The sequence below is a fragment of the Loxodonta africana genome, chromosome 21 (assembly GCF_030014295.1).
Source record: "Loxodonta africana isolate mLoxAfr1 chromosome 21, mLoxAfr1.hap2, whole genome shotgun sequence".
NCBI lineage: Eukaryota > Metazoa > Chordata > Mammalia > Proboscidea > Elephantidae > Loxodonta > Loxodonta africana.
In genome coordinates this window covers 10,750,548-10,766,545 of record NC_087362.1, presented here as the reverse complement: position 1 = coordinate 10,766,545, position 15,998 = coordinate 10,750,548, and the positions used below count along the sequence as shown (strand labels likewise).

Genomic DNA, 15,998 nt, shown 5'->3' with positions numbered 1-15,998 from the left:
AATTTTTCCTCGACAAGCTCTTGAGGGTTCTCACTTTGACCATACCTGCTACCTCCATTTGCTCATTCACTATGTGATGAAGCCTGCAAACTATTTTATGTTCCTCACAACTCTCCTTAGGCCTCACAGTAAGTCTTGGGAACTTACTATAGTCAGCCCATGAGTGCCTAGCTTTTTTAGGAGATTGAACATGGACCCCAGAGAAGAAAGAAACTTATTACTTGACAGCCAACCCAAACTTTCTCAGGATCTTTTACCCAACGAAACTTTAGGAGGCTTTTTTCTAAAACTCTTGCCTAAGGAACTAAGGGTTTGATACTTATCCTTGTAATTCTCTACTTTGTTGTTGTTAGTTGCTGTTGGTTCTGACCTTGCCAACCTTATATATAAAATCAAACCCACTGCCATCGAGTTGATTCTGACTCATAGCGACCCTATAGGGTTTCTAAGGCTGTAAATCCTTACAGAAGCAGACTGCCACATCATTCTCCCACATAGCCCCAGTGGTTTTGAACTGCCAACCTTTCGGTTAGCAGTCAAGTGCTTTATCCACTGCAACACCCGGCTCCTTGACCTTATACGTAACAGAAGGAAACGTTGCATGGTCCGGCCCCATCGTCACAGTCGTTGGTATGTTTGAGCCCATTGTTGTAGCCACTGTGTCAATCCATCTCGTAGAGGGTTTCCTTCATTTTCGTTGACCCTCCACTTTAGCAAATATGATGTTCTTTCCTAGCGATTGGTCTTTCCTGGTGACGTGTCCAGAATAAGCAAGACGAAATCTGGACATCCTCACTTCTAAAGAGCCTTCTGGCTGTACTTTTTCCAATACTGATTTGTTTATTCTTCTGGCAGTGCACGGTGTTAAAATGGCTTGGGGGCAACATCTGACCTCTTCTCACTTCACCAGGGGGAGGAGAATAATGACCAACAGCCCAGCGCTGATTCCTATGAGGCGGAGATCAGACATGCCGCCTCCTCCTGCTATCTTTACCAATCCTGACACCAACCATCCCTCCCACAGCACTATTTCTCTGCTAGGTTCAACAGTTCATTGTGATGGCCGCACAGAACTCACAGACCGTACTCACGATTATGGGGTTTATTGGGGAAGTAACAGGTTACATTTCAGGTTGAGAAACGCTCAGGATACAGTTCTTCCATCAGGACAGCCTCTTCTCAGCTATGCTCACAAGCATGCCTCTCTCTGGCCCTCATCCTGTGCCCTGCTTGGGCAGGTGTTACAAAGCTTTTTTAGCTCTGCCGATAAGTGCCCAGAGACACCCCACTCCACCAGTAAGCCTCAGCCTGAAGATGCTCAGCTCTGTCTCTGTGGGTCAGTAAACTTTGCTCCACCAGGTGCCCAGAGGCACCTTACTTCTCCAGGAAGCCTCTTGCCCCAAAACACTCAGTTTTCTCTCTCTATGGGCCAGGAAGCCCACCATGTCATCTCCTGCTGGTCTCTCCTGCTGCTGTTTCTCTGCCGCTACTTCTCACCGTCTTCAGTGTTACAGCTCTCTCTCTCTCTCTCTCTATCCTGGTTGCAGAAGCTTCTCAGCACAGTGATCCCGGGTCCAAAGGAGACACTCCGCTCTTGGCCCTTCTTCCTTGGTGGTAGTGGTGGGATCCTCTTCCTGCCCTGGAATTGGCTCTTTTAAGCCTAGCAGGATGGCAAAACTGACCGGTCCCCTTGGTGGACCACAATTACCTTATTTGTAGAGTCCCACCCAATCACTTGGGTGGGAGACAGAAGACCATGGCAAGAAAGGCCACATAAAAGTGATCCATTGCACCACACGTATACTCAATGTTCTTTGCCAACACCACAAGTCAAATGCATCAATACTCCCTCAAACTTTCTTTTCCATTGTCCAGCAAGACAACAGGAAATTACCGTAGTTTGTTCAGATGTGCATTTGAACTGGGCATCTCTCTGCCTTTCCAGGTATAACTGGATTCTAAACCTAATTCAAAGAAATCATCTCTTATCATCGGGGGCCTGTTTGTTTTCTTCCTAAATGTCATCTATCCAAAAAATGTAAAATTAAACAAGAAAGTCTCTGGAGGTGGAAAAACAAACATAAATGTTTGAACCTTCAAAAATACAGGCAAAAAAAAAGTGATAAAGTTTGGCCAGAATCTGACATGCATATTGTGGGATTCAGCATTAGTGATGTTCACCTCGGAAGTCAAATGAGACCGTTATTGAGGTAGTACTAACACCTGGGTAGTTCCACTGGAAGAAAGGTTTCCAGATAGTACTAACACCTGAGTAATTCCACTGGAAGAAAAGTTTCCAGATAGTACTAATGCCTGGGTAATTCCACTGGAAGAAAAGTTGCCAGATAGTACTAACACCTGAGTAATTCCACTGGAGGAAAGGTTTCCAGATAGAACTAACGCCTGGGTAATTTCACTGGAAGAAAAGTTTCCAGATAGTACTAACACCTGAGTAATTCCACTGGAAGAAAAGTTTCCAGATAGTACTAACACCTGAGTAATCCCACTGGAAGAAAAGTTTCCAGATAGTACTAACGCCTGGGTAATTCCACTGGAAGAAAAGTTTCCAGATAGTACTAACACCTGAGTAATTCCACTGGAAGAAAAGTTTCCAGATAGTACTAACGCCTGAGTAATCCCACTGGAAGAAAAGTTTCCAGATAGTACTAACGCCTGGGTAATTCCACTGGAAGAAAAGTTTCCAGATAGTACTAACGCCTGAGTAATTCCACTGGAAGAAAAGTTTCCAGATAGTACTAACGCCTGGGTAATTCCACTGGAAGAAAAGTTTCTAGATAGTACTAACACCTGAGTAATTCCACTGGAAGAAAAGTTTCCAGATAGTACTAACGCCTGGGTAATTCCACTGGAAGAAAAGTTTCCAGATAGTACTAACACCTGAGTAATTCCACTGGAAGAAAGGTTTCCAGATAGTACTAACGCCTGGGTAATTCCACTGGAAGAAAGGTTTCCAGATAAGAATATAAAACTTCCAAGAATATATGAAAGATAATTAGCCTTTCTAGATACCAAAATGGTTTTATTTCCCTTCACTAAGAACACAGGGCATGGCAGTGACGAGTAGAAATTTTTAAATTGAAATAAATGAATTGCTAAATACCAGAACCAAATTCCAAGAAAAGCATGATTCTGCCATCTCATAGCTCATTAGTAAACAAGAGGAACACTAATTTGTAAGAATTGTTTAGATGAAGCCTACTCATGGAGATGGGCTGGATTCTTCTATGGCCAACATATAATAATGATTATCTAGAACCGAATTTTAATTAATGAATGTGACATGTAAGTATATAGTGTCAGGCAAAGTAGTTAGCTTTTTTAATTATATTACAAAGTAGATTCACTATTCCTTCAAAATATATGAGAAAGAACTCTTCTCATGTTGAATTATGTTTAACTGTACCTTTAGAATTAGTTTTACTCATTCTTTACTAATTAACAGAAACTCTGGTGGCATAATGGTTAAGAGCTATGTCTAACTTAAAGGTCAGCAGTTGGAATTCACCAGGAGCTCCTTGGAAACTCTATGGGGGCAGTTCTACTCTGTCCTATAGGGTTGCCATGAGTCAGAATTGACTCCATGGCAATGGGTTTTTTTTGTTGTTGTACTAATTAACTTGAATTTGTATTTTCAACAATACCTGGCACATGACAGGTGTTCAATAAATGGTTTGTGAGTTGAATTGAAAAGATATGTTCTTTAGCCAGTTATGGATAAGACACCACTTTAATTCACATATTACTGAAATATATCCAAGACCAGGTGATCAGATCCCTTTAGTATGACAAGAGATGGTGGCATCACTTCTTTAAAGTCATGTGACTTTTGACAGGTGTTTCTCAGGTTTTCTTCTTATTTCTGATAGGTTTTATAGTAGACTCAAAAGAATGTTTCCCAGCTTGCTTCTCTTGAATTTCTCTAAGTAGATTACCACCACTACCTGTATTTGATGGGAGATTTAAATAAAACAAAATTAAAATCAATTCGTGGTTATTAAATATTTACACAACCATCCATGTTTCCAAATGCGCAGGATGACTGGCAACAGGCTGAGCGCGGACCAAGTGCCTGGTAAACAGACTATTTAAAGCATGCAGTGTAGTATAGCCATGGTTAAAAAGAGTCCGAACGTCACCCACCTCCAAAAGTCATAGGCGGTGCCTGAAAATAGCCTGGTCTGATTCTGGTGTATCTGACACTGAATACGACTCCACTGATTTTAGATATTGCTTCAGAAAGCAGCTGAGGCAATAGTGGCACGATTTGGTACGTAGATTTGGCACAGCTACACAATTCCTAATTCAGCTTCTGGATTTCGATTGCATTGAGGCATCCGGGCTGGCCACCCAGGCTCTGGGTCACTCTGTTCTAATGTGAAGGGCCGTGGTAACTAAGCAACCTGTGTTCCCTTGGCCCGTTATGTTGCTAGATGCTATATTTAGGTAAATAGAGAAACTTAAGTATTAAAAAAAGAAAAAAGCAAGGGTAACTACCTATCTTAAAATTAATTTTGGCAGCCCTATTTGATAATTGAAGCCCTGGTGTTGCAGTGGATAAGAACTCAGGCTGCTAACCAAATGGTCGGCAGTTCGAATCCACCAGCTGCTCCTTAGAAACCCTATGGGGAAGTTCAACTTTGTCCTATAATGTTGCTATGAGTAGGAATTCACTCAAAGGTGATGGGTTTTTTTGTTTGTTTGTTTGATTTCATAATTAGAAGCTTTTTGGATTAACAACCTGTGGTTTTAAGACAGGGAGCAAAGGCCCTGAGATCGGAGGGTGCCTTTTTGAGAAATACCGAAGAGACTGGTGTGGTTAGGGCAGAAGCAAGTAAAAGAGAAATGGACTAAACTATCAGAGAAGTAAAAGGGAGTTGGGTGTAGAACCTAGGGACTTAGTAAGACAAGGAACAGAGCGGCCCCCAGATCTGCAAAGGAAGTTAACAAGAAATGGGCCAGGGCACAGGAATAAATCCATTCCCCAGAACAATGGGACAGGATATCTAAAAATAGCCCACAAACTTCTTTAAAGTTGCCTTTCAGAAGCAGCTGGAGAAAACTAGGCCCAGGGACATGCGCAGAACATCCACCTGTGACCTTCCACCAGGGGCAGAGAGGGGCTAGAGCCTCAGCTGGGGAGTCGAACCGGGGAGCCAGAGACCACACAGGTGCAACATCCCATAACAAGTCCTGCTACGAATCCCAGAAGCCTCCAGGACAGGGGCCCTCTTGGAGAACTGCTGCAGAGCACCTTAGTTAACATATCCCCGCCCGTGTCTATGAATAAACATGAATCTTTTCCCCGTCCAAGAACTTTGAAAAACTCAGGCCCCTCTTTTGTTCTGTGAGATGAGGGTAAGCGTTGCTCTAGGCGCTCCTTGTCTCCGCTTGCAAACCTCTTTAATAAAGCTTTGCTCGTGTGGAAAGCCACATGACTTACCTGCTCATTCTTGACCAGTGAGAGGCTAGGACCTTATTCCGGTAACAGTTTCAGTGCCATTAGGTGCCATTTTAGATGGTAAAATAGGGTTAAATTCCTACAGTCTTGTTTTCTTGCCATGCCTCCCCCCATTAACTTTCAAATCATATTAGCTGACCTGAACTACCCTTTTATCAGAAATAACTGAAATGGAATCCCTTTACCAAACATGGAGGGGAAAAATAAATTAAAGCAAAACAGTTCTCATTCCATATAATTATCAAAGTCAGAGCCACATCATCTGTTAATTACCCGTATCCCTAGACTAAGAGAATCCAAGTATCTGAAACAGGATTGAGAAAAGTAAAAAATAGAAAAGCATCTGTCTTGTCCTTTGAAGACTTCCAGAAGCCCAGCAGCCATTTTGAAAAGAAGAGGAAAAGACCATTGAAGTAAAAGATAATCATAAAAGAAAAGTGTCCAGGGATTCATAAAAGCAAGCATGAAGAGAATGAAATGGAGAAGTTATTTACAGCAGTTTATACGTGATCAGAAGCCCTGAGTATGTAGTGGTTAGGAGCTATAGCTGTGAACCAAGAGGTTGGCAGTTGGAATTCACCAGGTGCCCCTTGGAAGCTCTATGGGGCAGTTCTACTCTGTCCTGTAGGGTCGCTGTGAGTCCGAGTGGACTCCACGTCAATGGTTTTTGGTTGTTGTTATACCCAGTGCTGTTGAACCTTTACAGTTTCAATCACATATAACGTTGTTGATATACGTGATTGAAATTGTAAAGGTAAAAATCTACTCAACTTGGATTCCTGATCTGAAGTAATCATAGCATAGTTTTCCTAAGAATTCAAATGTGACCCTTGAGAATTTTCCAAAAGGATAACAGAAAAGAAAAATACTCTTTAACAATTCAAAATTAGCATCATATTTACATCTGCTTCTTACACAGGAAGGAAGCCCTGCTGTGAGTTACTACCGACTCCTTCCTACCTTGTCATTGCAGGTCCCAAGTCCTCTGTACCGTTCACTATCCCCTCCTCCCATGCCTCAACCTATTGTCCCAGCTTCAACTCCCACCCCGCTGGGACTTTAGCTGCAGGTAATACTGATAGAAGAAGATGTGGCAGGTTGAGGGACAGGATTTATTCCCAGAATCTGAAGATAAAACTATGGATGTATTTTCTTCACAGAAACATTGTTATTCACTTCTGCTGGGTTCTATCATGCTAGGTTGTATACCTGAAGTATACCTGATGTCTGCATATCAAGTGTGCTCTGAAGAAAGTAGTTCTACAGGACCATTAAACAAGTAACAGTGACGTGTGAATAGATAAGAGTTTGGATGAATGTTTACAATTCATATTAGCATATTAAAGTCTCTGAGAAGTCATAAGTTTAAAAAGAGAAGTCTGTTTGACAGTGCTTTCCCAGACCTTACATAAATAAGGAATTTTTGGTTTCAAGAAATCCCTGTTAACACTTGAGGAAACATGCCCTCTAGCTGAAGTCCACAAACATTTCTCTAAAGGTCCAGATGATAAATATTTTAGGCTTTATGGCAGAACACCCAGTTAAAGTTGAATTTCAGATAAAGGATGTTCCAAGTATATCCTAAAAGTTATTTGTTCTACTATCCTGTATTTTTCCTTGCTAAATCTGGTAAACCTACTTTTGTGAGCCATGCGATCTCTGTTGCAAGTACTGTCATTGTAGTGTAAAACTACCTATAGACAAGATACCAAAAGGGTAAGTGTGGCTGTGTTCCAGTACAGCTTTATTTATGGCATGGAAATTTGAACTTAATTTTCATGTGTCAAGAAATAGTATTTTTCTTCTGATATATTTTTCGACCACTGAAAAATATAAAAAGCATTCTTAACTTGCAGGCTAGATAAAACCAGAGCAGGCTGAATTTGGCCCATAGACCTTAGTTTTCAATCATATAAATGCTTTCTGAGTTAACAGGGTTTTACAGTCACTATTTGTAGTAACAGCTAGGTGGGAAATCTAGGTGGGCGTGTAACTATAACTACCTTGGGACTGGGTCATCTTCCAGCTGCTGGATGATCACCTGTGTTTCAGACTCACCTATTAAGGACGAATCAGAACTGAAATGAATCCAGTAATGGTAGGTGGGGGTACCCTTCCTTGGGAACCTGCCCTGACATGATTGGTACTGAGCTGACCACATGTCCCCTCTACCTGTCAAGAAGCACAGTAGCGTACCAATCTGATACATAGTTTTAGACTGCCTGGACCAACATTATTGTATTTTTTTAGTTTAGTTGAATAAAGTAAAGCCCCCCAGAAAATTCATTTTAACAGGTAAAATTAAGCAAATGAACAATAAACTTACAGGCAACAGGAGCAGTTACCTCCCTGGAAATCGCTGAATTATTTCTGCGCCCGGTGGATTGGGCAGGGAGATGATGGAGAGTAAGTTCTCCCACTGTGGGCTTGACCTCAAACCATTCTATAAAATACAAACACAAAATTCGTTCCTTAAAGAGCCACAAGGGTCACTGTCAAAATAAGATGCCGCAATGTAAAAATTAAGCAAATTATTTAGACATATTTCATCATATCCTAAGAGTGATGTGACTACACAGGTTAATACCCACCCCCCGCCCCGCACATCTTTCATGAAACCGTTAATGCACAAAATAGTTACTTATATGGAGTCTACTGTTTGCCTAATTAGAAAGGCAGAGGCGATGTTAGAATAATACAAATCAGAAAGTGAGAGGAGGAAAAAAAAGGGAAGTCTTGTATATTTAGAAAAATTTAAAGACAATATCTTTATGTTCATGTTAGTTTTTTTAAATAAGTTTTTATATATATATTCGTCAAGCTGTAAACTTATGAACAGTTCCTAAGTTTATAGCTTGATGAAGTTTTGGAGTGAATACATCTGGACAACCATCCCCCAGATGAAGAAACAGTACATTAAGAGTACCCCAAAATCTCCCTCCTGTCCTTCTCAGACACTACGTTCAAAGGAAAACACTCTTCTGATTTCTGTTTGGCTTATTGTCACATTTCATATAAATAAAATCATAAAGTACCTATTTCATTTTGCAAAGATTTTTACACTTTATGTAAAATTATTCCCACGTTTCCTGTACTTATCAACTGAGTATATAAACTGCCACACGTGGGCATTAATCTCCCTGTGCGTCTACCAACAACCTATTCCCCTGCAGCTCTCCCTTCACTGGAGCTTGAAGACGTGTCTAAGGTGACGTCTACTGATCAGTCATGCCCTGTTAATGCTAAACACAGCCCTGATCTTTTACGTTCCCGGGACTGTGATTATCACAATAATTGCTTTGGCAACAGATGAGAAACTTTCAAAATCAGCAGTCTCAAGAATCAAGACTGATGCTAAAAGAGAACTATTCAAGAATCTGAAGGTTGAGGTAATCCATTGCTAAAAAGAAGCTGTGTTCAAAAGAAGAGGACAGATAGAGGTTAGCTTTGTGCAGAAATATCATGGACTTTAAAATAGAAAATTTAAGTGGAATCACTGAGTTTTGTTCTAGAAATCAGAATTAGAACCAGTGTGTGGAATTAAGAGATAGACTAAATGTAAGCAAACATTAGGTGTCAAAAATAATAATGCCTGATTTTTTTTTTTTTAATAAAGCAACAGTGATTAAGACGATAAGGGTATCGAAGTGACACACACGTAAACAATGTTTAATAGAGATACCCATATACATACACAGAAACTTGAAACATGAGAGAACAATGCAAGTCAGTGGGGTAAGAACAGGTTTCAGAAAATGGTGCTCAGACAATTGGTTTGCCATATCAATTGCAGATGAATTAATTGCTTAAAAGTGAAGGGCTAACGTTTAAGGAGAAAATATTTATAACCTCATGATGCAAACAGTATTAAATATGAAGTTCATACTAGCTTTTCATTTCTGCCATATCAGATAACTACATATTTAGTGACTTAACACCATCTTTTTTTCTCACAGTTTTGTAGCCTGGGTACCAACCCAGTCCTCTGTTGTGAGTCTCGCAGGGTTTAAAAATCAAGGTGTTGGAAGGGCCGCGTTCCTTTCCGGAAGCTCTGGAAATGAATCCGCTTTGAAACTCATTCAAGTTGTTGCTGGAGGTTGTGAGACCGAGGTCCCGTTTCCTTGCTGGCTGTCAGTCAAGGGCTGTTCTTGCCCTTCAGGCCACAGGCTTTTCCCGTGGCCCCTCGAGCAATGGCAGTCCAAGCCCTCTCACACTGCAAATCTCTCTTACTTGGCCTTTTGCTTCACCTCTAGGATTCCAGATGGAATCAAGAAAGGTATAAGCAAAGCCAGAAGGACAGCGGTTATCTCGGAAGGAAGTGTGGAGAATGTAATCAGAGACAGGCACACAGGGGAATGTGAAGTTGCTGGTTATGTTCCATTTCTTAAACTATGTAAGGACGTGCAAGTGTTTACTCTTTGTTACTGGTCTTGTTTAAATTGTACATACACATTATTTGCATGCATGTGTGATAAATGTCACAACAAAAATTTACTATTTAAACTTTTGAATATAAAATTCTATAATAGGATTAATAATTCATTCTTTATTCACAAATTTATGAGAAGAGCCAGAGATGAGAATGAATCAAGGAGGAGGAACAAGAAGTGACAGGAAGAACGGACAGAGCAAGGGAGAACAAAATCCAAAATACCCATCTCACAGTTTTGGGGGGAGCTAAAGTTGTTGCTTTCCTCCTTCCACAGACCAGAGAGAAAGAGGCTCTTCTTTTCAGAAAACAGAGTCCCAAAGGCAGAGAAATCCTAACGAGCTACGTCAGGGGCCCGTGGAAATCATCAGGCCAGGAGGTGTCTGGAATCAAAGAAGATTCCAAGACACGAGTCGTGTCCAGAATGAGCATTAGCGAAGCGTGAAGAGAAAATTCACGTACTTCGTTGTCTGCCTAGGGCTCCGACGGCAAATGCTTTTGATACCCTGAGAATTACCTCTGTGATACCTCTGGGAAATTGCCATAGGATGCCCCAATCTGCCCTAACTTCTATATTGCAACAAGTTACAGGTATATAGTCCCCAACTGATGACTGGGTTCCATTCCAAGGACTCTGTCATAAGTCAGCTCTGACTTTAAGTCAAATACCTCATTTTTTTTTAGCTTTCATTATTATTGCCTTTTATTATCTTTATAAATTTGATCTTTATTTGGAAACATTATATCTGAGAATGAGAACAGCAAATTACACACTGCAACATTTTATGTAGTACATATCACTTATGATAAGATGTGTAGTAAAATAAAGTGGGACAGCGGTAAGTGCGGTTCATTGTAATCCAAGTATGTCGTAAATTGGGGACTGCCTGTCCTATGATAGGATAACACTGACCATACTCTATAGAGTGTCTAGAGTGAATTGTGGTAATCGGGCTTTTCTTAATGTACTTATGTCCTGATGAATTCCCAAACATTCCCATTTTCTTTAGTTACTTGAGTTGCTATGTGAACTTCTTGTTTCCCACAAAATTCTACATGAACGGATGGGCTAACATTTTCCTAAGAAGAAAAGTGTACACTATACTGACCTATACATTCATTAAAGATAATGAATTATGACTTAAACCCCTCCCATGGTAATAATAATCCATTCTGCCGATGGCATAAAAGAGGTATTCTCTCTTTAAACCAGTGACAGAAGAAAGCCATAATGGGGCACTGGCAGGCTTTCCTTTCATCGGGGCTCAAGGGTACTCTTACTGAGCTTGGAAAAACTCAGTTGATTGTTTCCAAGGAAAACTTACTTGGATTCAATTTTCTGCTTAATTTTCTTTGCAACATTTGTAAAAGTAAGAGAAATTCTACTTTAAGTTCATTGCTGAGCGTGTTGGGATGGCTTAGTACTTCTGATAACCGAATGTTATCCTTAATAGACTTTGAAGCTGTAGACCTGGGGACCAGGGGCAAACGCATCTGGTAACTATAGTCTGTGAAATTCACAAGGTCATCCTGGATACTTTTGATTCTGGAAACAAAAAATAAAATACTGTTTACAAAACATAGTTGAGTAATGAGGTTTATATTATCAAGAGTTCACATTAAACTGTTACTAGAAAATTGCAAAATCACTCACTCTCGATGTGTTAACAAAGTGTAAACCTCTTGTATCAGTATTTCCGGTACTCCGGCCTTACAATGAATGGTTCCATGGATTAGTTCTTCAGGTAATTTGAATTTTTTTCTTGCCAGGAACTTGAGTAGCAGAAAGAAAAATATTTTCATTATAGGAAGTTCTATAAAAATTTCCAATTACTTACAGATTCATTTTCATCCCCCTTTTATCTACCTTTTAACTGATTTTCTTATGTTTAATATTTTTATTATTAAAAGATACTATTATTCAGAGTATAAAACTGACCTTTATACTCTATTCTGATTTGAAATGGGTATGCTTAGTCTCAGGAGTGACTCACGGCACAAGCACTTGGCATTTAACAACCTACTTTGTAAAGCCAGCTCAGCGGCACTGTATTCTAGCATACAGTCACACACATACAAACACAGATAGCCAAGACTTCAGGAGAGTACTTCTAAAAACATTTTTTAACCAGTATAAATTCCTTAACAGGTAAAAGTGTAAATGATTGCTGATTCACCTTCTCCAGCTGTGCCCAGTTATCCAGCTTGACTTTTAAAGAAGTTCCATTTTCAAAGGATGACAATTTAAGGTCCCAAGGGAAATATATACTGAATATTTCTGCAATCAGGTAGCCATTTGAAAAGTCCCTGCTCCATAGCAATAAGGAAACAAAGTTAATGTAGTTTATTATATTTTATTTTTTATTTGTATTATTCTGCAGTTAGTCAACACCACTTCAATATTCCATACTGACGGAAGTAACTTAAAAAATTAGAGTTTTGTTGGCTCATTGCTCTGAGGTGGATCCCTGTTTATGAAACAGTATTTTGGTTATTGGTTCGAACCCACCCAACCAGGCTACAGAAGGAAAGGCCTGGGCTTCCGCTTCAATAAAGAAAGCCAGGAAAACCCTGTGGAGCAGTTCTACTCCGTAACACATGGGGTCGCCACGAGTCATAATAGATTATACACATACCCGAGGGTTTGGTGTTCTTTTTATAAACCAGAACTATTAATTTGCACTGAATCTTCATTTTAACAAAATTCACAGGTTATGCATACGCACATTACACTTTCAGGTGCCTTATTTGCGTGGAATAACGCCATTAGTAAACCAGCGTCCCTGCCTGGGAAAGATCCATGGTCCTAATTCTTATGGAATTTCGTTTGGATGCCCAGAGCAAATATTAACTGCCAGTTAAATTCAAGACGGCTACAGTAAAGCGGCAGCTTTTGTAAACCCTAATAACCTCTGATGCAGGGTAAACTAGTCCCGGCGGATACTAACGCCCCATATCCACGAAGAAAAGCCTCGACTAGAATCCTTCTGTGTCCCCAAAGCATTCTACAGTAGGTAAAGGGACAAGGCCAAGGCCGACTGAAGGAATGAAGGAAATGCCTCATCCCATCTTTTTTTCGCCCCGGAGGGGAAGGTGTGTTTGTGTCTCCGCGTGGGGGGGACTGATCGGAAACAGGAACCGGGCAGGGACGAGGCGGGCGAGGGGGGCGGTTGGCGGGCGGGGGGGCGGGGGGGGCGGAAGGCGGAGGGGCGGCGGGGGGGGCGGGCGGCGGGGGGGGCGGGCGGCGGGCGGTGGCGGGGGAGGCGGAGGGGTGGCGGAAGGCGGAGGGGCGGTTGGCGGGCGGCGGGCGGCGGGCGGTGGCGGGGGAGGCGGAGGGGTGGCGGAAGGTGGAGGGGCGGTTGGCGGGCGGCGGGCGGCGGGCGGTGGGGGGGGAGGCGGAGGGGTGGCGGAAGGCGGAGGGGCGGCGGGGGGAGCGGAAGGCGGGGGGGGGCAGGCGGCAGACGAGGGGGGCGCGATCCCGGGGCGGTCAGGCCGGACGTGCCAGCCTGGGGGGCCTGGGCCCGGCTCGCTCGGGCACCTGTTGACGTTCCTGGGGAAGAAGCTGAGATCCAGGCCCTGCAGCCAGCGCAGAACGGAGCGAGACAGGCGGGATCTTCTCGGGGGGTGCGGATAAACCAGACCCTTCCTCGGCTTTCCTTGGAGGGCAGCTGCTGGCTGTGGCGAAAGTGACGGTGATTTAGCTACAGGGGCCGCCGGCTGAGCCAAAAGCCTTCCTCCCAGGCCGGCGGCAGCCATTCCGCTTTCTGAGTTTCTATGGCAACAGCAATCCGGGGGCGGGGCCTCGGTCTGTGGGCGGGCTTCATCCTGTGGGGCGGGGCCTCAGCCGGCGGGGCGGGGCCGAGCTTCAGTCCTCTCCTTAGGCACCTCCAGTCCGTGTGGGTCCAACGCCCTGGTTGGGGGACTCAATCTCTGGACCCCTTGCCCCTGGGCGCAGACTGGGGAGCTTCAAATTTGGGCAGAGATTTCAATTCCAGTGTCCCAGTTTTTGTGGACCTCATTCATTTCTAGCCAGTTTTTTATGTAGTTTTAATTTCTTGGCTCATAAATTTGCATTTTAAGCTTTGTAGTTTCTGCCCAGTCAAGGCTTATTTTCAGTCAAGCATCTGGGAATGGGTATTAGGAGACACCAGAGAACAAAGACAGCTTTTGTTGGAGAATTGGAAAAGATAAGTGTTTTGCTCCAAAACACCAAGGAAAAATCTGCAAAACTAAAATTAATGTTTAATGTCTGAAAACTGTAACATGCCTATTTCATTAATTATTACATAAAACGTTCATAAAAATTATGTAATATTTGAAAACAAATTGTAGGCTATATTTTCAGGCTTCATGAAGATGCCCTAGTAAGCATGATTCATTCCTTCATCCAACAAATATTGAGTCCTAGCTATGCACCAGGCGCTGATCTGTGCCTTTGCAATCTGATTTCTCCCTTACCAGGCCTTCTGGTAAATTCTGCCCTAGGGGGAACTAGAGAGCCTAGGAGGCTAGAAAGAGAAGGGATTTACTGTTTCCTGTTTGCTTGTTGTTCAAATTGTCACCACAGCAATAAACCTCCACCTGGCAGGGCAGTTGGTTCTGGTCTCCAACTTTTTTTAGCACTCCCACTGCAGGTTTCATCACACTCCCTCAGAGGTCATAGCAACAGCTGAGAAACAGCCCTCCTTTGAAGTTCGAGGCCCACATTTTACTCTGGGGCCTTTCCTCTGAGTTGCCTAAGAATCGGCGCCAGCTTGGTGCACTCCCTCCTCAGAAGTCTGAGTCTATAGGGCTTTCCCTCCAAACTTCTAAGTTCTTGTAACCCCAACTTCTTCCTTTTGTTCTTTAGCACTAGGGGTGACAATTGCTTCCTGAAGTGTCAACCTCTGTGTTAATTTGATGTTCATATTTCAACTCTGCAGTTCTTAAACATCTATTTTAACCAATTCCTTTTATTAAATTCTTGTTATTGAATACATGGAGTTATTTCTGTTATCTCGATTGAACCCACAGTGGTGTGTTGCTTGGTACCTGGAGTGGAGTTTTCCTCTATTTCTGACTCATCTTACTAAGGTGTCTACTGAACTTGCTACTTCCTCTTCATCAGGTCCAGTTAGCATTCTGTAATCAATATGGCGGACCAGTGTGAAGCTCAGTGGGGTGTTGACATGCTTAAAATCTCTCCTGATCTTGTGACAGAGAGTAAGAAAATAGATTCGATGAAAGGTAAGATTATGAATGTGAACTAGGTTGTGCTACGCAAAAGCAAGCTGCTCTTGGTGGCTCTTAAACTTATAGTGGGGAAAGGTATTTTTCATATCAATAGCAACATAACAGGTGCTAGGGAGTGTGATGATTTATCCCAGTGTTTAAAAAAAAAGAAATTCTGACAAGGTTAATTTTATAGTTCATGTGATTTCAAAAAGATGCATGGACAGAAACATATCACCTAGCAAAAACTAGGAGGTACTTCCCTGAACAAAAGCAAGCTGAGCATTTTTTATAGAAAAGCAAAGGGCAGAGAGAGACGAAAAAAGAATAAAAAGGAGAAAAAAGAAAAAGGGGGGAGAAAAAAGAAAAAGGGGGCAAAAAAAAAAAGCACTTGCTCTATGTTTTGACATATCATCAGGTCATGTAGCAAAATGTGTGGTACAAAAGCCTAAATCTAAGCTTATCTGTCCAACAAAGTCTGTTTAATGTCTGAACTAAAACTTCCGAGCAAACAGACAAAACAAAAAGAGGACCCTGAAGTAGAAGCCTCCAAGCCTCTTTAACTCTTTTAAAGAGCCTTTTTATCTCCAGTAAATCTGGAGAATAAAGAACTAACTCAACACCAGTAAAGATACTTGACATGGAAAAGCAGCTATAGTTGGAGTTACCTCCTGATTGCTGTTGTGAGCTCCTGTGGAGTCAGTGCCAACCCACGGTCCCCACGTGTGCAGAGTGGAAGGACTCCATAGAGTCTTCAAGGCTGTGACCTTTCAGCTGTTGTGAGCTGCTGTGGAGTCAATTCCAACCCATGGTCCCCACGTGTGCAGAGTGGAAGGACTCCATAGAGTCTTCAAGGCTGTGACCTCTCAGCTGTTATGA

At 42.2% G+C, this 15,998-nt stretch overlaps 1 protein-coding gene across 1 annotated transcript; it reads right to left on the bottom strand.

Moving 5' to 3' along the window:
- Positions 1-3,242: 3,242 nt before the first annotated feature.
- Positions 3,243-13,674, bottom strand: SPATA4 (spermatogenesis associated 4). Its single transcript, XM_064273554.1, has 6 exons — positions 13,447-13,674; positions 12,086-12,215; positions 11,563-11,681; positions 11,234-11,454; positions 7,806-7,922; positions 3,243-3,962 (listed from the first exon to the last, which is right to left on the bottom strand). The coding sequence occupies exons 1-6, from the start codon at positions 13,662-13,664 to the stop codon at positions 3,862-3,864; spliced, it is 906 nt and encodes a 301-aa protein (XP_064129624.1). The 5' UTR covers positions 13,665-13,674; the 3' UTR covers positions 3,243-3,861.
- Positions 13,675-15,998: the final 2,324 nt, after the last annotated feature.